We start from the raw sequence: 24,352 nt of genomic DNA on the forward strand, positions 1-24,352 counted from the left end.
GCAAACAAACCCCTCGAATCTGAGGGGCATCTAGTTTCAACACAATGCTTGCTTTTGTTTTGTTTTGTTTTGTTTATTTCTTCTTTTCTTTCCTTGTATGCTGCCATTCACTTAAAAGCTGAGTAATTACATAAATAGTTTTTAGTTTGCTATTCCCTTGCTCATTTGGTTATGACTCATATACTCACAAAAGAACTGCAGTTGTTTCCATAATTTCACAGTTCTGTGTATCTGGCTTATATCAGGCATTTAACTGAAGTGGAAAAGACAAAAACTGCTAATGAAAATGGAAGTTACTCCCAGTCTGAGTGTAAGGAAGGTTTCTTTCCCTCTCTCTGTTAGTGATGAAATATCAGTCATGCGGCTGAGAATAGTTTTTGTCATTCCTGAAAGATGCAATTGCAAATTAGAGGCAATATTTCATTTATTTAATAATATTTAGAGAAGATTGATAGAAGGGAGGATTGTGTCTTGAATTAAACTTTCTGTCCCTTTTTGCACACACACCAAGGCATGCAAAAGCTGCAATTGTGTATTTCTGAGAAACGAATGAATGGGAAGGCCAATAAATAATATTAAATCTTGTCTGCTAGGACCTAATTTTCCCTGAACACCTGACTTAGTGCAGTCCTCTGAGCTGGATTACTTCCACTCCTAAACAGAGGGTTAATGGGAGAAGTTGATTAAGGGAATAAAAATAAAACTTGCATGGGCTTGTAGAGGGAATCTCTTTGAACTAGTCCCGTTAAGTTAATGGTGTCCAGTCAACTGCAGAGATATGGATGTGACCTGTTGTTCAGACTCCATTGAGCAGCATGGTAATGAAATAACACCACTGACCTACGTGGCCCCCTTGCTTCTGATTCCTTTAATCAACACAATTCATTTCTCCCTTACTTACTCGCTGTCACTCATTGCGGATGTAAACTGAACAGGGTTTTTCTGTGGCGGAGGTGTTATCTCCCTGAGATGCTGCCGTCTATCTTGACTGCTACAGCTTTAGTGAAATGTCAGACACATATCTAAAAGTCTCACTTTCCTAGTTGAAAACTGAGGTGATAGAGAAGATGGATTTCAATCAGAGGTATTACAACAAGATAAAAAAATAAATCATTATCGAGGGCTTAGAAACACATCTCTCAGTAACTCTTCTTTTGTATTTCCAGGAAAAGAAACATGCTCTGGCCGCTTGTTTAAATATGCCTGCTTCAGAAGCGTATATTGAGCTTGCTTCAGAACCAATGGCTGAGCTAAAAAAAAAAAAAAGCTTAGAGAGATGTGTGTTCAGAGAAGCAATGAGTCTCCAGTCAGAAAGACTACAAGGTTTATAAAGGGTAATAACTTATTTTTACAGCATTAGTTAATTACATCAAACCCATATAACTCCTCACATTTCCCTTTTTCTTTCTTCTCTACTTTTTATTTTTTTTTACTGAGCAGCACAATTATCTTGATAGGAGATTGCACTTCCTTTGTTTGCCTTTTTTATTCTCCCCCTTTTCCGTACATTTCAGGAACATTTATGACTACGTTTCCTTCTTTTTTTCACAGAGTGAAATGTCCTTGTCTGACTTTAGTTTAGAAATCAGGACACTGGGGGAAAACATTAGTATTAAAAAAGCAGTGAATTGCCAAGAGGATGAATTTCCTTCTTCTTGCTATCCAGTGGCAAATTTGCAGAGGTCCCTTGTTGAAACTGGACTGCAGTTCCTCAGCATGACCCACTGGAGGTACAACTATACCATCTAAGTGTTGTTCCTTACCTATGTAGTTTTTCAGCAGTGGAGAGAGAGATAAACGGTAGTAAAAATTCACCCAGAGAAGCAATTAGAGTGGTACTAGTGTTGAGAACCTGCTTCCCAACTGTGATCAATGTTAAAAAGTTTTGAAATTTTTCTGAGGTAACAATCAGTAATTCATATCTGACCTCTCTTAGAAACAGTTCGTTCAATCTGAGTGCAACTGTCATAAAAATAAACAGCCTTTGCGGGAAGAAGTAAATGAAAAGTTCTCTGTATCTAAGGAAAACACAAGCAAAGCATATTTCATGGCCATGACATGCAGGAAACTGTCATGAACTCAACTGAACTCAGGTGCTGGACCTGGTGAGCTTCTGTGAAACTTCTTGCAGGACACAGAGCAGGTTCTCATTACTAGAAAGGAGCAGACTGTGTTAAGAACAAGGGACCATGTGCACTGCTCTTTTTCTGAGTTATCCCCACAATAATAAAGGTTATGTGATGCCCATGCAATGCCAATCTGGGATAGGATGGTGTGGTCCTGATGTCACCAGCAGGGTATGTCTGTGAGGCATGGGGCCAGTAGCCTGGTGAGATAAGTGGACTCATGCTCAGCACAGGTGGCAGGAGGCTTTTCTGTGGCTCACTTTCTTCTCTTCTAGGAAACATCTATAAGGAACCCTTACCTCGTATTTTCCTTTCTTCTCCAAGGGCTCAGATTCAGTCTCTGTAGGCACCATAACTTTGTCCCCTAAAAGCTCCTCCAAGATGAAGACAGTTTCCCAGTTGCTATAGTGACGAGCTGGGAAAATATCTGAGTGCATGCTGTCACCAAAATAAACAACCTATGAGGGAAGCAGTGAATTAAAAGTTCTTTGTATTGGAGGAAAACACAAGCAAACTGTATTTTGTAGAGAGAAAAAAAGAGCTTTAAAACAACCTAATAAAAATTCCTCTGTGTTTACAGTTGGCCACGACACACACAGATTTTATTAATGTTTGGGCTTTTATCTTCAAACAGTTCAGTAAGGAAAAGGCTGACTTCACATCCCCTCCTTGCTCTGATTCTCTGGGGGCACTGCCCATGTACGACTGGCACACATGATGGCACTGAGATATTTGACTAACAGAAATAGTTTGCCAGGAAGCAGTGGAAGTTTCTTAAAAGAAAATTCACAGACCAACTGGAATTCATTTTGGACAACTTTGGAAATGGGAAAGCACAGAACATCTTGAGGATATAGAACTCTTCTGTACCCAGGTGGTGGTCAACCCACTACAGAAAAATACTCACACCTACAAGCAGCCTTTTCATCCATGCAGAGTTGTCATAAAAGTGATCCTAATTTTCAGTGATGTCACTGAAAATTTGACCTATTTTCTCAGGAAGATTGATTTTCTGATGATAATCTGATTCTACATGAAACTGCAGAAATGCGTAACCAAGTACCCAGAATAAAATATCTTAGCTAGAAATCTTACATATTCTAACAACAAAAAGACATATACGCTCCTTTCAGTTCTGGACAGCAGGTTTTTAAACTCATATCCATCAGGAATGATATAACATTTTAGACTCTAGAACAGGCCCATCATTGCTAAACAAATGTTACTGGAAGACAGTGAAGAAGCAGGCAACTTTAGCTGTATTTTGTAACTCCTGATGCAGCTTTTGTCACACACTCAAGGAAGGAGCAACTGCATGCCCTGCCTTCCTTTTAGTGCAGGGCATGGGCACAGACCTTTCCACAAAGAGCAAGATAGGAAATATTGTGAATTAGAAAAGGTGTGGAGTGAACTAACAAAGGTGAGTCTATCACTTTGTGCACTGATAGGTCATTTCAATAAACATCAGCAACAAAGCTGGATGCAATAGTCAGATTTGACATGTAATGGAATTGCTGTAATCCAAAGCAGCGTATGCAGAACAAAAATTACTGATTTATCACATCATCAACTGTAATGCAAGATCATGTAGTGATATTTATATGGAAACAGGATATTTTTACAAAGATTTGTTTTCACTTTTAACATACCTTGGGGTCCAACTTGCCCGTCATCTTCTTCAGTAGTTCATAAAGATGGATAGCATTACCTTGGGAATACCAGCCAGGCTTGTCCAGTGATAACAGAGCCTCTTTCTCTTCATCATTTTCTGGAACCACCAAGCAAAATTGCCTGTTGTTAGTAAGAGCAGAGCAGGCTCCTGTATTTGTGAGACTTGTGAGAAGCTGTGCACTGCTTAGAGAATGTGGTCTAGTATGACATGAAAACAACACCAGGATCTGGAAGAGGTTCAAGTCATGCTACTGACTGTTGGTTAAGTCAGGATGTTTGGTAGCTGGGGATGTCTTGGATATAAAGTGGCAGTTAAGACGTGATCTTCCACACTACCTTGTTCAGCAAGCAGGAAATAAAAAGGAATTGGAGTAGGCAGACATCTGTGAGTAAAGAAGCAGCTGAGCCTGATCTCAAGGGCTACAGAAGAGCTAAGGAATCAAAGCCATGAGCTTTACCTGCTAAGGAAAGCAAGGAAGGTAGAAAATCACATTGCAGACTGATGGAGGAGATGCTACAGATCTAAGGCAAAAATCTGAGAGAGGGCAGACTGTAAATAAGAACATGTACCTTTCCCAAAATTAGCTGCTACTTTCAAACATAAATGCAATGAAACAGGCTGAAGTAGTTCTTTTGGGCATTAGCCAGCCTTAGATCAGCAGTTCAGCTATGATCCAGTTTTGGGCAAATTAAAAGATGGCTTTATGTTTAAGAGCACTGAAGATGTGCATGGCAAAGTTCATCGATCTTTTTGAAAGAGTCAAATTAAAAAAAAAAAAAAAAAAAAAAAAGAAGGAAAAATAGGAAGGGATACATAGAGAAAGACAAAATAACCTTTTAATATTATGCATCCAAGAGTTTAAATAAACACAAGATTTATTTCCAGACAAAACAGTTCTATATTAAGGATGTCTTATAAAGTAGGAAAAAACAAGGAAATTCAATGTTGATGGTTACAATTCATGAAGAACATGTGCGGAAATGTCTTTTCCTTTGTTCTCTTTCAGAAAATTATGATATTAAGTAAAACAACAGCCATTAAAAATTCTCCTTCATTTTACAGTTCCTGTTTTTCAAATTACGTTTGACCAAACAACTTTTCATCAAATGAAAGTTGTCAAACTCCAGCAAATCTGCTTTATTTTCTATGCATTTTCAAACTTCTTTTGTTAGGCTGGCTGAATGAGTAGATGTGATTTTCAAATAACATGGATGTAGAAGAAGAGTATTTTCAAAGCAACTCTTTTGAACTGCTACCAAAAGTTTCTATAGCTATCACTATCTATCACAACAATCTCTCCATTCAGTCAGTCAAGAAAATAGAAGAGAAATACAGAGACATAAATGTGGACTTTTTAGAATAACTGTTTGCAATATTGAATTTACAGATATGAGCTCTACAAAGTGCAGCAGCACCAGGTAGCTCTGGAAAAAGGCTCTGCTTTGCTGATTCTATGGAAAGATATGGGCAGCCCTGGCTGAAAAAAATCACTCTAATTACAAGGTAGATCTCTCACTCTGTGAGACCCATTACTGTCACTGTTGGCTATAGGATTTATCTCATTTAACTTGATGCATCCTGAAGTCAAACTTTAATTTATAGTTACAGTTTAAACTAGTTGGCCAGGCTTCCTTGGTAGGGAAAAGAATGCAATAAGCACTTCCTAGAGGTGCCAGCTCTGTAGAAGTAAAATGCTTAATTAAGCTAGAACTTCATTTTTAGACAGTGAAATTAGGGGAAATTACAAGGCTTGCTTTCCTTAAGATGTGGAGGCAGCGAACAGCATCGATGCCTAATTCATTACAGGAACATCTTGATTTTGGAAAGAGCTTCAGAAAGCTGAGGAACTGAACAGGCACACCTTGCATCTTGAACAATGCCTTCTTGTGCTCAGACAGCTAGCTCAAATATGCAGCAAGTGTTTCAATTGTGTTTCTGTAATCTAAAAGGGGAAGAAATGCAGACTTTAAGGGTGTTTCAGCAGCAGCAAATCATTAATGAGGAGAGTTTCTAATCCAGTTCCACTTTCCCCGTGGCAAAATATAGTCAGGAAAATTACTCTTCATCACTGGCTGTTAAGGACTCTTGTGGTAGTTCTGCCATATGAAAATAAATACACAACAGCTTAAAAACCATTAATGACACAATTGACTCTGGCATTGTATTATTTCCTCACAACAGCAGCTCCATGACAGTGCTCAAGAAATTTATAAACTTCCTGCAAAAGTGCTGCATAAACATGATTATGGTAGTTCCAAATTTATATATCTCAGATATTCCAAGTGTTAACTTTGGCTGCACTCGGACAAGAGGAAATCTGCTGCTGACTTTTCTTCCAATCTTGCTGTTATTGATTCTTAAAAGTTCACTGAAGGGTCAGAACTGCTATGAATATTACTGTAACAGGAAGCCACACACACATAGGCGGGGATGCTAATGCTTCAGGTCTTAGAAGTTGGGCAGAAAGGGAGATGTCCTGACAATTTCAAACAGACTGGATAACCAAAAAGAATTTCTTAGATGATTTCGATAAAGCAGCTTGCTTCCTTCTGAAGTCTAATATATCACTGCAGCCTGGATTCCTGGCTGCAGACTAAATTCATGCCACAACAAGAAATGCAAAAGCATATGAAGGTAAAATTAAAATTATTAAAGCCAGAAAATGATTCTAGTAACACACTCACCCACACTTCAACAATGATTCAGAGTAATTTTCCTGAAGGGCAGATAATGTTCCTTCCTAACAACAGCAACAAAAGCTTGACTCATGCTGGGGCTACATCAAAATTGCAGGAATGGCAATTTGAATATTGCTGGGTCTAACACTGGGAAATATATTTTGATTCAGAAATGTAACTCAGTCACCATAAGCAGACATGTTTCTTCAGATACGCCAACTCACTAACTTGACTCAGTAAACTACTTTCCTAATTTTCTTAAACACGCATTGCAAGTTTATAACACGGGCTGAGGAACATCTGGTTCCATTCTAAACAAATATGCAAAAAGTAATCACTGAAGCTTATTCCCACTTAAATGACAACTGTCTGTAATTTACTTTGGTGCAGAATGGCTTCCTCGGAACTATAGCACATGCTTGCTCCCTGCGGCATGCTCTCTGTTTGGCCCTACCTGCCCAGATGGGTGCCTGAACACATGAGGTCTTGAGGTTACAATGTCTACACTGAATATGAACTCAGGGTGTTGGGCCTGCGCTGAGTTGGATTCCCACAGGGCCACCCTCACACTGCTGTATGAGCTGGAGGCCACATGGTGTGTGTCAATCACAGCCGGCCGAGCAACTTCCAGTGAGTTGCCAGGGAGCCTAAGGATACTTGCATTCTGGCTTGTGATGCCAGCCTCAGATGTGCTGCGGTGTGATGGCAGGCTGTGCGCAGCTCCCTGTCAGTCTGTTCCTTCTGCCTTCTTATCTTTCTCCTGATACTCCTGACTGGGAGTTTATGTACAAACCTTGTTAGGCTCATTAAGGCTACTGATATTTTTTGTTCCTTTGAACTGTGCAATGGAATAAAAACATCAGTGGGCTCTGTTGCCTCTCACATATACAGTTGTCCTGCCTCCTCTTAAAGAGAGGCAGCTCTCACAGGCTTTCACTACATGCAGGCACTTATCACAGATGTAATTATTGAGGCTCTGGTTACAATTGCAAGGGGCTATTGTAAAACAAATACATGTAATGACCCACCACTGTCACATGCCTCTTTTTAAGTTAAAACAATGTCATTTTGGGCCCTGAGGACATTATTATAAGAGCCTAATTATGTTCCAGCTTAGCTTCCTGGCACAGTCTGATTCTGGATGGCATTCTGAGTTCATTTAAGAAGTACAAGGCCTCTTTTTTAGTAGGTAACTCAGGGTGGAAAACCACATCACAGACAAGGCTAAGTGAAATCCGTCTGGTGGCTTCTTCCAGCTCTAAAGGCAATGAGATAGGATGAGATAAACTGTAGGCTTTCCCTATAGACCACATCCTCCATGAAGAAAGCTGGCAAAACTTCATCCTCTAGGGTCACCATGGGGAACGGTTGATGCGCAGTGGCACCAGAGTGGTCCTTATCAAACCTGCTAAGGATTGAATTATATGTCCTGATAAGATGAAAGTAAAAGATAAAATGCACTTTCAAATTGTCCTGGGCACTTAAGAACTACAGGCTCCATAGAGAAACGAAATACATTTTTTATGTTTTACATTTCCAGTTTCAAGAAATTATTTTTAATTTTTGATTGAAGTCCGCATTGGTGCTAAAGATTAACTGTGCTAAACATTATGATATGAAGACTGAAGTTTTCCTTGTCAGAAAATCAGTATTTCCTTTATGGCAAGTAAATTTCTTTTGGAAAAAAAAGTGATTACTGTGCTACAGATCTAGGAATTTCTTTTCAAATCTGTCAAAGCATTAATTTTATAGCCAGAAATAATTTGGCTAATGAACAAAGCATTTCTATTTAAAACACTGATATGATGAAGTACAAGCAAAGCCTTTTTTCCTTATTTCTGGAAAGCGATTCATCTGCAAGTTCATTTCTAATTATAGCTCATGCAGAGATTTGCTGAATCTTTTTCATATTATTACTTGTATTTATAATGCAGAGAAATTCTTTTGGAAAGATAAGGGAGACATAATGCAGAAATTCATTTCTTCTTCCATGGATTCATTAAGATCATTCTTTTTTAATTTAAATTAAATTAAATAGGGATTTTTGGAGAGGTGCCAAATGGCAAGATAAGAAATAAATTTCCACCCCAGAACTGTTGCATTCTGAAATATTGCACCTTATTAGTTTTGTAAGAAGATTCCAGAGCTTCGTAGATGAGAAACTTGGAACTCTCAACATCCCAACAAATGTCCCCTAATGTTCCTATCATTATTATTGTAGTTCTCATGGAGATCCCTACATAACTGTGGAGAGAGACAGATATTTCCAAGAAGTATTTCAAATTCAAACATGCCAGGAGAGTGATGGTAATTGAGAAAACAAAACAAAACAAAGCATGCAGTCATTGAAAGAACATATAGTTTAGTTCAAGTAACTGACTATAATCTTTCTTGCTAGTGTGTACTTTACCAAAAAACAGTCATTTTTTAACAAAAAAAAAACTGCCAAAATTTGGCATTTGCAAAATGTCCTTTATTTTACTGAAATGTTGGGTGTTCATGTTACAATCAATATGAACTAAATTAATTCTCAGGAAATAGGATTTCAGTAATAAAACTCATTTTCTACCATGTTTATGTTCAGAAAGAATCTGGAAAATTTGCAGGCTGTATTGCTCTCTGAGGAAGGGCTGCTCCAGAGATGTTGCAGCCATAAAGAAAAGACAAAGGATCCTTTGGCACTGTTTGTATGCTAAGAGGTGCATCTGGAGATATTTTCAAAAGAAGTCCTTTACTTTTGGAACCACGCTAATTTAAACTGGAGTGGCTTAATCAGAGCATTTCTAGAAGACTGATTTGGGCTATTTTGGAGTGTGTCCGCAGGTGCGGAGCTGTGTGGGTGTGGAGAATCACCATTCCTCTCAGGCTGATGTTGTGGCTGACAGTATTAGATTTTGGCTAAACAATATGGTAAAACGCAGTTTTTAGGGTAAGATGGCCAAGAAAAGCATTCCTTAAAGTTTTCAAGAAAAGGGATGATCTGGAAGGGAGCACCAAAGACAAGATGAGGCCCACCAGCCAAACATTCTGATCTAATCTGCAAACACACACAATATATCTCCCTTGCACTGTGCAGACTGCAATCATGGACTCTTATAACCCTGTAAGTCTCTCTAGCAGCATCTGCTGAAATATGGCATGCTGGGATTTGACTTTGGAGCACACTTTTCTACACTGAAAACTGACACTGCAGTGTGGTGGGGAAAAGCTTCCTGCCCTTCATTTATTTGGGCTACAGGAAAAATAAAAACAAAAAGATCAGTCTTTCTTTAATCCTCAGTTTCAGCAAAAATATCTTTTTCCCCCTACATCTTAATATTTCAGGTATAAACCGTATTATGTAAAGTGAATAGATGGTTTGATTCTGAAGAAGCATATCTCCATACAGCATATAGCAATATACAGGCTGCTGCAAGGGCTTTTGATTTTTGTTTCTTCAATGTCCCTTAAATATCTGCTTTTAAAGAGAATAATAATTGTTGAAGTTGAGCAGCTATACATAAATTAAATACTGTAATTCACATGTAAGTATGCGTGAAAAAGAGGAGCAGATGAGATACATACTATTACCTTCTTTAGCTTGTACTCCAAGTAGCTAGTGAAAGTCAGAAGGAAGACATGAAGACATATCCTGTACCTGTACGGCTTATTTCAATGTGAACAGATAACTAGGTCTGTGCAAATTAGGAAACACGGAAGGAGGTATATAACTCATATCCAAAAAATGAAGGCAAATTCCTTGTCACATACACAGTCTTTTTCTATTACTACTGCTTTTGGGAAAATTTATTACTTATAGCTCCTTTTTTTTTTTTTTTTTTTTTTTCTGCTGAGCTGCTTACCTTGAAGTCATAATTTGTATGCAAAAAACAAAACAGCGGATAGATCTTGAAATAAATAAATCTGACACGACTCAGGCTGTCCCTCTGCCTCGGCAATTAGAAGAATTAGAAGAGAGCAACCCCACCCAAGCTCACGGCAGTTTCCTCTGTTGCTGTCAAGGACAGCTGCCAACAGCAATGACCTTCCTGCACCATTATTGTCAGGACGTGACAGAGATTAAGGTCAGTTCTGAGGTCTGGGGACAATGTAATGGACTTGTGGACATATGTGACTCGACGAATTCATTAGAGAGGCAAAGAAGGTGGCAAGGTTAGAACAACTTACAGAGATTTCAAATGCCTGTTAAGACCTGCTCCATGGCCAGATGTGTGTCTTTGACATCAGGGAACATTAGAATGATAAACAATGTGAACTGTTCTGAAAAACCGTATTAAACCAACTTAGATACAGTGTAACTTTATATTTAATAAACTAAATGAAACAAACAAACAAACAACACAAAACCCATTAGGAAACTGATGTTCTAAGAAAGAGGTGAACTTTTATGTATCAAACAGTCACCATAAATCTCAGCATAACAAGGCTGGAGATCATGAAGAAGAAAGGAAACTACTACATCCTGGCTAAGTAAGTTTAGGCACTCTAATGGAAAGACAGACATGAAAAAATTGTAGTAATGATTTTTTTTGAAGATGTAAAAGAGAAATGATCCCCATGGCACTTCCTATAATTCTTCAGTTCCTTATCTATGCAGTTTGTGTGGTTTGCAAAACCACCCTGTGTCTAAATGAGCATTTGATTTACCTTGTTCCTCAGAATCAAGAGCACTGTGCCAGATCTCTGTATGCAGGAATTTTACAGATAAAATCTCTCACTACTAATATCCCAGAAAAAAATAATCATCTTGGAATGCTCAGCATTAGTCTGGCAGAATCACAGAGACACCTGGAATCTGTGGACAGTAATAATATGTAAATTCCTTTTGCAGCAGATAAGAATCAGTTCAGAATGAATGCATTCACTGATGAAGAGAAAAAGTTCAGGGATCACTAACCTCACCTGGAAAGACATGCAGTATACATATGTAAGTTTAAGACATCTTGTCTCCTACATGAATAACAGAGAAAGACTGAAGAGCAAGGAGGATGAAGAAGAACACGGTACACCAATTTTACCTTTTCCTGAGCTTTCAGCTCTGTGTCTTCTGATATTCTATTTCTGCTATACAAGAATGGAGAAGCAGAGCTGCTACAAAGCTAGTCAACTCTCTACCCACGTAAATTTCCCCCACTGTACCGTAAGTCCACACCTGCTATTTACTGCAGTTCTTACTTTGCAGTTCTCCCAAGCACTTCATATACACTACACATTACATAAGCCTCAGTAATTAGAAGCTAGGAAACTGGGGCAGAGATTCAGTGTTGTATCAGAAGATGATATGACATATGAAGATGATAGGACATAAAATATGACGTGATATATAAAGACATTCAGAGGGCTGAAGCACCTCTCCTACAAAGACAGGCTGAAGGAGCTGGGTTTGTTCAGTCTGGAGAAGGGTGCAGAGAGATCTCATTATGGCCTTCCAGTATTTAAAGGGAGATTATAAACAAGAGGGAAATAAACTTTTTATATGGGTAGTGATAGGACAAGGGGGAATGGTTTTAAACTAAAGGAGGGAAGATTCAGATAAAATGTCAGGGAGAAGTTTTTAACTGAGAGGGTGGTGAGATGCTGGAACAGGCATCTCACAGGTTGTGGATGCTCTGTCTCTGGAGGTGTTCAAGGTCAGGCTGGATGGCACCCTGGGCAATCTGATTTAGTATTCTATCTAGAGACTGATAACTCTGCCTGTGGCAGGGGGCTTGGAACTTGATGATCCTTGAGGTCACATCCAACCCAACTATTCTATGATTCTATGATATCAAAGCAGATGAGAGCTCAGTCTAGGGTTTCCTCATGATTCATCCTAGTGTTCTCAGTAAACTTCCAGGTCTTCTAAGCAGCCTCATTCACTACTTGCTTCCAATAGCAGATCTTATGTCTGCAGTACAAAAAGCAACATGTGCTTTCTGTGAAAAACAATTCTACAAACTAACCTTAATAAAAGCTTGAAATTTTGGAAGAACACATGAGAGAACTCTAAAGCTTCTTAATGAAAACCAGCATATACAGACTCATGGAAACTATGCTGAAAGGAAGCTTTCTGCAGTGGTTGCCAGTCCCTGTCTGCCAGGAATGTACCATACACAGACCTCTATTTTCACTCTACTTCAAACTGCCTCAATCCCAATTTCCAAACAGATGAAAAATCAAAACACAAGGTAACTTTGAAGTTCTTTATCTAACAACGAAGCAATTCAAGAGAGAAAAGAAAATAAAAAACCCTTTCATCACTTCTGTCTTACACATATGTAATCTATGCCAAATAATTATTTTCCCCTGTGAAGTCATATTGGTCAATCAACAGGGATGCAGGGAATCTTCAAAAAATTCATTGTGGAATTCCAGTGGGTTAAGGATTATTATATGAAGTTTAAGCTAAATGTCTGCCAACCAAACTTAAACAGGTTTCCTCTGAGTCTTAGAGCACATGGTAAATTTTACAATTTTGTGTTAATCCATCCTGTATAGGTAGACTTTGGCTTCTGTAGGCATGAGAGTAGGCTTGCATGGATCACAGCTTTCTATTCAGCTTTGAACTTTCCGGTTCAATTCAGTTGCTAAAACACTGGTGTCTGGTGTGATTTGAGATGCTCCATGGTGCCCTAGGACCTTAATCCACTTGTAAGCTTAGAAGGTGTGGTTTTTCCATATACCCTGTGCCACTTCTGCAAGACTTGTGTTTGGGTGCCTTAGGGCTCTCACTCAGCTCTGGAGGCCTATGCTCAGGGCACAATAAAAACATAGCTGGAATTCCACTCCTGATTCAGAAACACAGCATGAAGAGTCTGTTATAGGAAGCACATGCACTGCAGATGGCACTTCTGCATCAGCACTGCTGATGTACCTTATAGAGTACAGTGTTGGAATTTTCATTTAGGCAATTGTACAGCTCTCCACTCACTGTTGATTAGCTCTTCATTGTCAAGTTGAGTAATATAGAAAATAGATACCTGGGCTACTTTCCATATATATTGGTTTCTATATCCATTTCTTGTATTTATTTATTGGTTTGTTTGTTCTTTCCTCCCCAGAATAGACCTCTGTGATTTTTAGCCTAGGGAATCGACATTACAGTGCTATCTGGAAATTTTGCTTAAAGGGGAGGCTTGCAACTGAATGGCAAAAAATTCTGAAAATTACCCATCTCTCAGATACAAGTTTGGCAAGAAGAGAAGCCAACTAATATATCAAAGACATAACGTGCAATTTGTAAACAGAAGTAGAATCTGTGTGATTTAATAAGCTTTCCATTTGAACCTTTTCTATTCTATGGACAAAATAAAACACATTTGTTCAACCAACTTATTGGAAATGCACAGAACAGATCAGAAGGAAGTGTATATTCTCCTAATCTCAAAATACTAGTTGATTTGCACATGTTTTGTTTTCCTAGTGCTCCTTTCAACCCTTTGAAATTCCCAATTTAGCTCTGACTTTTCTGCCCAGTCCTGGATGAATGCTCTTATGCATGCTGGGAAGTAGAATGAATATGAAAAAAAATATTTAGTATAACCAGAAAGAATATTTTAAAAAATAGTAGTTGTTTTATTCTAGACTTCCTATTCCAAGACTTGAATGCTGTTTGTATATTGTATCTGTATACATAGTCCATATATTTTCTTCAAATATTTTGTTATTTTAGCATGAGCTAGAACTGTGTATCTGATGTAAGTGGGCCACAAGCTACTTGATCATTAATACTACAACATAATGATCTTTTCAGTAAATTAAATTGAGTGAGCTTACATTTCAAACTTTCTATGGAATCGTAAGAATAAGTACTGACAATGACAATGCTGTTTCAAAAAATTTCCTACTAATGGTGCAAAAAGAGTTAGTTATGTGAACTCTGCTACTCTACAGATTGTATTGTGTTTTCACAATCAGTAAGGAGTCTTCTGCAAATCCCAGGTCTTTTTTATCATCACATACTGTTAGACTACTACCATAGTACAAATGTAATCTAAGTTGAGTAGGCTTATAGAATCATAAAATCCTCAGAGTTGGAAGAGACCTCTAAGAGCCATCTAGTCCAACTCCCCTGCAATGAACAGGGACACCACAGCTAGATCAGGCTGCCCAGGGCCTGATCCAGCCTTGCCTTGAAAGTCTACAGGGATGGGGCATCAGCAGCATCACTAGGCACTGTAATACTGACTAGTACTAGAGTACTGACTAGTACTAGAGTACTGACTACTTTTCTTCTTAATCTTGCATGTGAGTATGTTTTCTCAGTAAAAAATTTTCTCCTCTTAATAATCTATTCAGGTGTTGGTGAACAATTTCTTTAACACACAGAAGTCTGGTTGCTGAACATAATTGTGTTTGGAATATGAACTGGTCATTAAGGTATTTTGGTTTTTGGTTTTGGAAATACGGACCTAGTTACCACAAATCAAGTTCTGGGGGGATTCAGTACCAAGAGAGAACAGGACTGACAGGCCTTTAGTAGCTCATCTTGCTGTAAAAAATACCTTGATTTTTTTTTGGATGAATTTGGTTTCTTATGCATGTGTACTTTTGTACCTTATCTCCCCAGTATTATTGGCACAGTCCAGACAGGACTGTATCACAGTTCCATTCTCCGCTAAAATTCTGAAATAAAATAAAATACAAAATGAGTTTAAAATTATGATTGAAAATTTTCTACTGATTCTGATTTCTAATAACCCTCTTATCACATGGTTTATGTGTTGAAATATCATTATATACACAAACTATACTTAATTCTATTTGTAGTTTACGTAGTTTATGTCACCACTGTATGTTATTGGTAAAACAATCACTCCTCCTAAATGCTGATATCACCTCTTTATCAACCACATTTAAAGCATCATTAGAAGATAAAGATTTTGCAAGATAATTTCTAAAAGTTTGGTAAACTTTTCTAAATATAAAGGCTTGGGAGAGTTAATTCAGAAAATCAGGAAGATAGCTGACATGCTTCCCTATGAAGAAAGTTACTTCCACTAAAATTAAACAGAAATGTGACTTGATAACCAATACCGAGTTTTAAGAAATTAGTGGTTTGGAACTGTCTTCCAAAACCAAAAGGTGCTCTATCCTAATGCTTTCAAAAAGTTGAAACAATTACTGAATAATTATTGCATTGTTTGAAAAAGTATAGAAACACAGCAAGTTAGTATTTCCAATTCCTTAAACTTATAAGGGACATATCATTGAACTATAAAAAGCAAATCCATCAGAATTAATTGCAATTCTATTATCTTAATTTCACCATTCTGAATCTTGGAAAGAGCTAAAAGGATTTTCACAGTCAGGACTCTGTGTTCTTATGCAAAAAATTCACAGTTCTTCACTGCTTCTGGGTTAGGACATTAGATATTCAGATCTGCCAGAGATATGATTATTGGTAGGTCATTCAATCTTTTTGTGTTTCAGTTCCTTGGCACTAACAGAAAAGCTTGTACAAGTTTTCAGCCATTTGTTTATCTGGCCTGCCTGAGGACTCCTTGAAGACAGAGACTGACTCTTACCAGGTGTTTACACAGTACCTTAAAGAATGGGGTTTTGAGTTTTACTCAGGCCTAGAATATAATATAATATAAACAATAAATAGGATTTTGCAGTAGTGCTAATCACTGCAGCCCCTTTTGAAAAATGAAAACACGCTTGTCATAAACAAAGAATTCTGTTTTTTGAGTATTTGGCAATTATGCTAAACATGTTTTCCAGATTTAACAAAAGGAATATTGTTTATATCCAGCTTTTGAAAGCAGGAGCTTTAGCTTTCTTTGAAATAGCTTCCAGTAATATTCTTATCAGCCAAACATATTATTTATTATCAAAGGTAATCAGCTGAAGCAACCCCTGCTGTCACAGAAGCACTTTGCAGTTATTTCAGTGTTTTGATTTTTGGATGAATAACGTTTTATTCCTTTTATTTTCTGAGCCACTTTGAAGACGCTACAAACATATAAAGAATTTAGCTTGAAACATTTACTCTATTTTTCCTTTTAAAGAAGGACAGACATTGGAGAATGTACAGCTCAGCATTCATCTTCATATTCAGAAACAAAAAAATGCCTTATTTCAAAGACTATTTATTTGGAAAAAAAATAAAATAAAAAGGTGTTGTTTGTGAACTGTGGTGGAAATAATGGGGTCCATTTTCCTCTGAAATTATGTCCTGCATTTGGATTCACTGATGTCAATAGGGTGCAACGTCTCATGGATACATTTACAGTAGTTGGGTCATCTGTAGATAGGCTCTCCTGTGTGACCTCTCTGCTGTCCAACAGGGAATAAGTTTACATTGCAGTCTTTCCCCAAGCTGAGACTGACTGGCTAGGTTTTTCCTTTCTGGTACACAGTGTCTTAGAATACTATATACCCAGCCTAAAACTCAGAATATTAAGCCATACTCAAATGTGGTAGAAACTGAATTGTTGACAATGCCCTGCAGAAGTTTGGGCAGAAATTCCTACTGACACATGCCATGGGATTCCACAAGTCTCAGTCTTACAAAAACAGACTAAACATTGAAGTATTAGACTGGTAGCTCTTCTGGTTAATATGGCAGGGGTCTCAGCCAAAGATGCCTGAGAGACAGCATCCAGTCCCCTATCCAGCAGCTGAGACAGCTGATAGCCATGTATGTCCCCTGCCAGTTAGGAGGGGACATCTGCTGACATTCCAGCATGACTTATGCTCCAAATTTACAGCAAACTGCCTTAGTTAGGGCAGCACAGTGCTGTCCTTGTAGAAACAGAAACTGAACTTGGCCACAAAAGCTCCAGCTTCTGATTGGCAAGTATATATTAATGGCTCAGAGAGAATCTGGCCTCCCACCACTTCTGAAGCAAATATTAGTAAAGCCCATTCCTGAAAAAAATAAAACCAAATCCCTCAATTCCTTTCCTCAGCAGAAAGGAATGGCTCAGATTACCATGAAAAGAAGTACTGTCATGGAAAATTTGGCTTCCCTGTTCTTTGGCTACTATCCACTACTACTCAATAGCATTTTACAGGAATTACACAGGTTTAACTATATTGCTGTAATAATGGTTAAATATACAACCAGTGCAAACTGCAGCATTGCCCCTTGCAGCATTTTATAACACTGCTATAATAACAGGAATCCTTTGGATTTGAATGCATTGACCCTTGTCAGTTCCAACTGATCCATCTCAACTTGAGATATTCTATTATATGCTTCCAAATAGCAATAAAAATTACTTCCTCAGTTTCCTCTCTGCTATGGAATCTCTGCTATGGAATCAAAATATTCTTAACACTTGTTTTTATGAGGCAATGACCATCAAAACTTTGAAACAAACAGAACAAATGAAGGTTTCTGACAAGGAAGAAAGCTGCTTTTGTTTCTAGCTTTTCTGACCAGCTCTAGGTTACTTTCAAAAGTATGCAATCAAGCACTGATCAAGCTGCCAAAGAAGGACTCCAACTGAAGGCATCATCTTTGTGAGGCACTGCCACAATCCTTTCTGGTTTTCAGAATCTATAACTGATTATGAAGATCTCATTTAAAGCCTTTCATCATCTATACCAAGTACTTGCCTAAAAACACATTCCTCTTTCTACAGAAATGATGGATAAGATATAAATCTCTAGTCAAGAAAAGAACAGAAAATTACTTCTCACTGGTGTCTTGAGTATTGTATAGGAACTGTTGAAGCACAGCCTGAACCCCTGACTGATCACCTGAGGCGAGCAATGAGTCAGACGCGGGAGCACAGGTGAATGCAACTCACCTGTGTGACTGGAAGGGGTGGAGCCTGGCTGCACCTCTCCTAGACCCCATTTAAGGGCGGACTGCAACTGAGGAAGGGACTCTTTCTGGAGATTGCTCACTTTGGAGTTTTTCTGCAAGCCTAAGATATGGGTGAGCATTTTCACTTATTTTCAATTATCCCTATCCACTGTGATAATCTTTCTAGCTGTGCGATCTGTAGACACCAGCCTAACTACACCATTCTGTGTATTTGCTGATTATACAAGTATAGCACCAGATATTTCATCTCTTAAAATAGCTGACCCCCGCCCCCCCTGCTGGCAGTAAGTGAAATAGGAGAGGCTCAGTTTTAATCTCATGTTGTCAAAAGGTGTAGAAATATCTATATTTGAAAACCAGAGAATAAAAATAGATTATATAATAGCTATAAGTGTTGTTTTCCTTTACAAAATATCCATAAAATATGTGGTAAAAAGTGGCAATACATTGCATAGAACTGCTAAGTGAGACCTCTGCAGAAAGAAATGCATTACTTTTGCAGACTATATAAGTGAATGATGCAAGTATATTTGAAAGCTATATTCCTTTATAAAGGTACCATCTGTTTTAAAGTTTCCACATTTTTTAACAGATATTCTACTAAAAGTACTGAGTATTATTTACTGGGTAGTATCTTGCTATTCTTCTGCCTTTAAAGAAAGAAGTCTCAAATAAAAAGAGTCGTGTAAAAAATAATATGGTTTACACATTTAACATCCAGGGAAATTAAGCCACTTCCTTCCAGATCCCACTACTTGGGCCTGAAATACCTTGGAATATAAATACATAAAAATAGCTGTATAGGCTCAACCCTGACTCTCCACCCAGTTCTGTATTCCATCTTTGGTAGTAATCAAGCCCAGATGTTGCAGAAGAAAACTTAAAATGCAGACATAGTACCATCTCTTTCTTACGACGTCTTGCAGGCCACAACAATTATTAGACTGTCTACACCCTACCTCATTCTGTATCCCCCCTCCCTTTTTTTTTCTAATTTTCAGTTCTTAGCATTTTGCTGTATTTTTAAAAGAACTGAGAAGAATTACTGAGGGAGGAAAAAGCTTAAGCAGTTGAACTGTTAAAATGGCAGTTTACAACCAAGAGAATTGGGGAGGGCGAAAGAGGACTAAAAGACTTTGCTGAACTGGGGGCTACATCATGTAGGAGAGGGAACAAAAGCAGGATAGAAATGCAAGGGCAGCAATGAGGTAGCCAGGTTGGAACTGTAATAGAAAGTGAGCTATGAAAACCAAAGACTCCCTTGCAGGAAGGAGGAGAGTCAGTTTGCTTCTCTGGGCACGGGAGAAAGGCACACAACCCCCCCAAAAAAATACTGCACCTGCTGCTACTCAATATGCGGGATCTTTTTTGGCCTGTGCATGTATATATGAAGATAGATCATCATACATGCTCTAAAATATGTACATTCAAACACTGAACATAGAACAATCAGTAACACAATCTTAGCTAATCAAAAAATCTGACCAAAATAGGCAGTAACTGTTCCTGAGCTGGAAATAATGAATATCAACATTCTATTCAGGATCAAGCGAGAACACCCTATATTTCCAGATTTAAAGAAGGCTTTCAGGGAAGTTAGGGTTATCTTTAGCATTTCCATTTTAACTCTGCATTCCAAACAATATATCTATCAATATCAGAACTAGCCATCGAGACAGTAATTTAATATTCATTAGCAAGTGATGTGATAGAAAGCTCTGCTGTCAAATATTATAAAAGTCTCGATGTTTTGCAGTTTCTCAGATGAACCACAGCTATATTTGGTACTTGTATTACTTCAAACCCACCATGGAATTTTATAATATTTTTAAGCCAGATGTAGTAATTGAAAGTTAGAAAGTCCTGAACTCTCAATGTGGGATTTACATAGATGTTATCAACCAGATCCTTAGATCTAATAGCTTAAGATGTTATTAGTAGTTCCATGACTTAATTAGAGTCTCTCTGCAGAAGAAAAAGCAACCTTCTGAATGATAAGTACCTGAGATAAATTATGGATTATTTGTATTATGGGAACAATTATTTTTTTTTTGTTTGCATAATACTGCTCTCACAAATTATGTGCTTTCCTACATAAGATACACATAAGTATAAAAACTGTTTTTCCAGATAAAACTAAATGTAGCTGTTAAGAAAGCTAGAAAGATGTGTATGCTGTTCCTCCCATTAACAGAATGGTGCATTGAAAGATAATTATGCAAAATAAATAATGAAATACTGTGCTTTTCAGTGCCCCAGTTTGACAAGAAGCAGTCACATGATTCCTTTAAGACTTCAAACTGTGTTTTGGTTTCTTTAAATGATGCACATCTTGAAACTCACATGAAGCTGTGACGCATTTTTAATTGCACAGTTAAAATCATTCTTCATTGTTCTAAATGGGTTAGTTTTAAAACGATTTGCCAACTGAAAGAGAAATTCTGTGCAACAGTTACCCAATCTCACATCTCTAGACAATGACTTCTTTGTCACATTGTCCTGCTTCTTGTCCTCCTTCAAATGTTTACTGAACACAGTCACCTTTCGGACGTTATTCACTGCAAAGAATTTACTCTCTTCTGTAAGCATCAAAGACTTCCTCTTAATAAATCTGCAGCAAGAACCTTTTATAGATGAATGAAATTCATCTCTAGTTCACAATGCAACACTTGAAGTGTTAGAAATTAAAAGCATTTACAAATTTTGTGCTTTAAGTACATTTATAGTATTTGATCTTGTAATAGGCAAATCAAAGGGGTGAAATTATCAGTGCCTGCCCTGAAGCTGTATGTTTATTGTGAGGAACACAAAAGGAGGACAGCAAAAGATACATTATAAAAGTGTATTTCGATTTTGGACACTTTCTCATATAATTATTCCTATTCACTAAACATCACAGAGTCTTAAACAAGCACTCCACTGTTTCAAACTGTGTCTCTAACTTTGCTTTTAATGCTCAGGTTCATTTTTCAGAAGAAACCATCTACTGTCTATAAAATATAAATTTATTAAAAATAGGTCCACTCACAGCTTATTATTTATCTGATGGCTTTATATATCTTTGTGCCACCTATCTATTTGTATAGTAAGGTCTCCAGATATGAAATTTTAATGAGTGACTAACCCTCATGTGAGCATCTTTGCAATGTTAAAATATAGTAAATGAAAACTAGTGAGTCAGCAAGAGGGTTCCAGAGGATGCTACTTCTATTTGAACGCAGAAGAAATAGCTTCATGCAAATTGGTACTTAATATCACATAATGTGATTAAGCTAATTCTACACAATATTTCTTGAAGGAGACAGAAATGTCATTTCCTAGTAGTATTAATCCTTTAAAGACTGCATTTAACATTTTTAATACTAACTTACTTATATGGATAGATGAAACATTAAAATTCAGTTTTAACTTATATTTCCACTACTAGTTTTAATTTTACCATAAAAGTTCCACAGTCAGTTTTTCTTTTGGCCTGCAACAGTTGATTTTCCTGTTGTAAAATTCTAAAATAGAGTTCAATGTATGCTAATGTAGCCTATTTTGGATACAAAGGTTAATTTTCAAAGCAGCTTTTAATCATGATATTTATGAGAATATGGAAACATTAACTGACTTCAGCCATGTTTCTATTCTTATTTGTAGTTCAACAAACGCTGTTCTTGTAAACAACTTTTTTTACGTCCTTAATTACCTGATGATTCAATCAGGTTGTCAAAGATGCTAAATGTCTCAGAATGTTTTGACTGAGTTGAGTACAGTGGCACTTTGTCTACTCTGTTGTGATTTAACCAAAGTAAACACATTTAATACTGTCAGATTTCTGTCATAAATAATTTCCTCTAACCTTGCAATTTTATTTGTGCCATTCTTAAATTCTTTAAGTGTCTTTTTTTTTTTTTTAACCATGCCAGCTCAGCAATGAATAAGGTAATTAGTTTTTTATTAATGATTCAATATCTGAGCATCAGTATCATTTTTAATTACTGTCACAGATCTGCCTTTTCATTCTAAATCTTAGTTTCTCAGTACTCTTCAGGTTTAACAGAATTTTTTACTATTATCTTTAGGACAGTGTTGTGTAGAATCCATTTTAATTTTCACAGCTAAGTTTTCAAAATATTATTCAGGCTGTTAGTGTTTGGTTCAGTCCTCTCAATTTTTTTTTAACAGATGAGAAGATGAGAAGGAAGCCATGACTACAACTTACCAAGAGTTCGGAAAGGTCTTTGGTTTGGAGTATGGGAGAAAAAGCCAGGTTTCAAAGCATTTGTGATCACAACATCAAAATACTCTTCAAAATCGTTTCTGAAAAGCAAAGGAAATTAAATTCAGTAAGGTGCTCATACTTTAGGATTTAAAGAACTATTACAGCGCTTCATTAAGGCATCCTCTTCCGTGATGCTTTTTTCCTGTATAGGAAAGTGCAATTGAGGTTTGAGGAATTTGTGCAATTCCTTAACACAGCAGGAATATGTGAAGTGATTTTCTTTTAAATAGAATTTCTTAGGTGTATTGTTTTCTAAATCTGGATTTATGGGTTCCTCGGAACACTCAGAAACACTAATTATACCATTTATGTCTTCTCTTTCTATTTCCAAAAGTGTCCTACAGCTTTCTAACCACTGGCTTCTGATTGTAGGAGGGGGAAAAACTGTTTTTAAATTTTAAGTAGTCAATTACAGTAGCAATAGCATTTAGACTGAAACTTTCTCAGTTTTCTCCTGTCGACCTCTGAATTAGCAACCAGCCTGTAGCAACCAGAGCTAATTAATGCAGGAATAGCCTGGAGAGGTTTGGAGAAGTAGTATTTGTAAACTTTTCTGTGCAGATTTGATGCTAAAAGGAATATTACTACTGCCTGCACTTATGATAGGTGAGGCACAGATAACATTGTAAAAATGTAAAATAAAATTGGGATTCAGATGGTGTCTCCAATTACATATTGGCCTACTTCTTGATGTCTTTAAACCCATTGTGATGCCCAGAATAGATGTCGAATATTTGTGCTGTGTTAGCTTACAGGCTGGCACATGAACTACTTTGTCTTGAGTACCTTGCTACTAGAGGAGACAGACCCACCAGAAACTTAAGATCCAAATAACTTATAACAAATAAAGGAAGGAAAATTAACCTTTCCATAGCCCAGGCTTATCTCCATCTGGCACCTGGCAAATATTATTTGAAATGGACACTGCACTTACCCAAGAATATATTCACACAGGAGCCTGCAATAGTCACTGTGAGAACTGGTAATTAGTAGCAGAATCTTCCCAGAACTCTTCAGTTGTTTCAGCCACTTTTTTACAGAATTGGGACATCTTTGTAAGTATTTTTCTGGATGATTTTTCACTTCTGGGAAATATGTCCCACAGTCCTCTAAAAATGACAACAAAATAATATATTAGCCAATCCTAGTCACAAACCACTTACTCTGCGCAACAAATATCCTTTCATGTGCAAACAATAGAATTTTAAAAAGGCAAAGCAAAGATTAAAGATTTCCCTGGGTTGTAACACAATATAAACAAAAAACAATGAAGTCAAAAGGATGTGTTGTAGCAGAAGTAAGTTTGTAATGACTTCCCTACTATAGAATTTTCAGTTATTGTATTTGATGTTCTCTTACTTGTGAGAGTAAATAATGCATATATTTCAGGTTATAGTCTTACACAACAAATAATGACTTCCATTGCCTTTGCTCAAACTTTGGATACTGTTTGTGACTTAAAAATGAGTTTAATGTTTAGAAAAATCATGAGTATGAAATTCTCAAGAATATTGTTCAGTTACTTATGTCTTATGTTAGTATTGTCTGATGAATAACGCTCACGTTAATGTTTCTGCCGTTTCACAACTAGCATTTTATGTGAGAAGAGCTGATTGAATAAGGTGGCAAAGCTCACAAGTATGTGGAATACTAGGAACAGATACAAAGATAAGAACAACCAAACTTCCAACATCAGTAATGCTGTCTTAGCTGAACCCCACAGCAACAGAACTTTGTAAATACACTTGAAATACAAGATTTTTAAAAGTATGGAATAACAAAGTTAGCATTAAAATTTATCTATTCATTAATATCTTATCAAGTAAATAAAAATATACCTTGGTATAA

At 37.2% G+C, this 24,352-nt stretch overlaps 1 protein-coding gene across 3 annotated transcripts in view; it reads right to left on the reverse strand.

Moving 5' to 3' along the window:
- Nucleotides 1-24,352, reverse strand: part of NT5DC1 (5'-nucleotidase domain containing 1) — a 106,761-nt gene that overhangs the window by 15,009 nt on the left and 67,400 nt on the right. For all 3 annotated transcript variants that reach the window (XM_015858636.3, XM_085541803.1, XM_015858637.3), the window contains 4 exons: nucleotides 23,439-23,613; nucleotides 22,445-22,542; nucleotides 3,776-3,894; nucleotides 2,426-2,584 (listed from right to left, as the gene is read on the reverse strand). In XM_015858636.3, coding sequence (XP_015714122.2) covers nucleotides 2,426-2,584; nucleotides 3,776-3,894; nucleotides 22,445-22,542; nucleotides 23,439-23,613 — 551 coding nt within the window. The remainder of the gene's footprint in view (nucleotides 1-2,425; nucleotides 2,585-3,775; nucleotides 3,895-22,444; nucleotides 22,543-23,438; nucleotides 23,614-24,352) is intronic.

This window comes from Coturnix japonica, chromosome 3 (genome assembly GCF_054131305.1).
Source record: "Coturnix japonica strain WE chromosome 3, WE-NBRP24, whole genome shotgun sequence".
NCBI classification, from domain to species: Eukaryota; Metazoa; Chordata; class Aves; order Galliformes; family Phasianidae; genus Coturnix; species Coturnix japonica.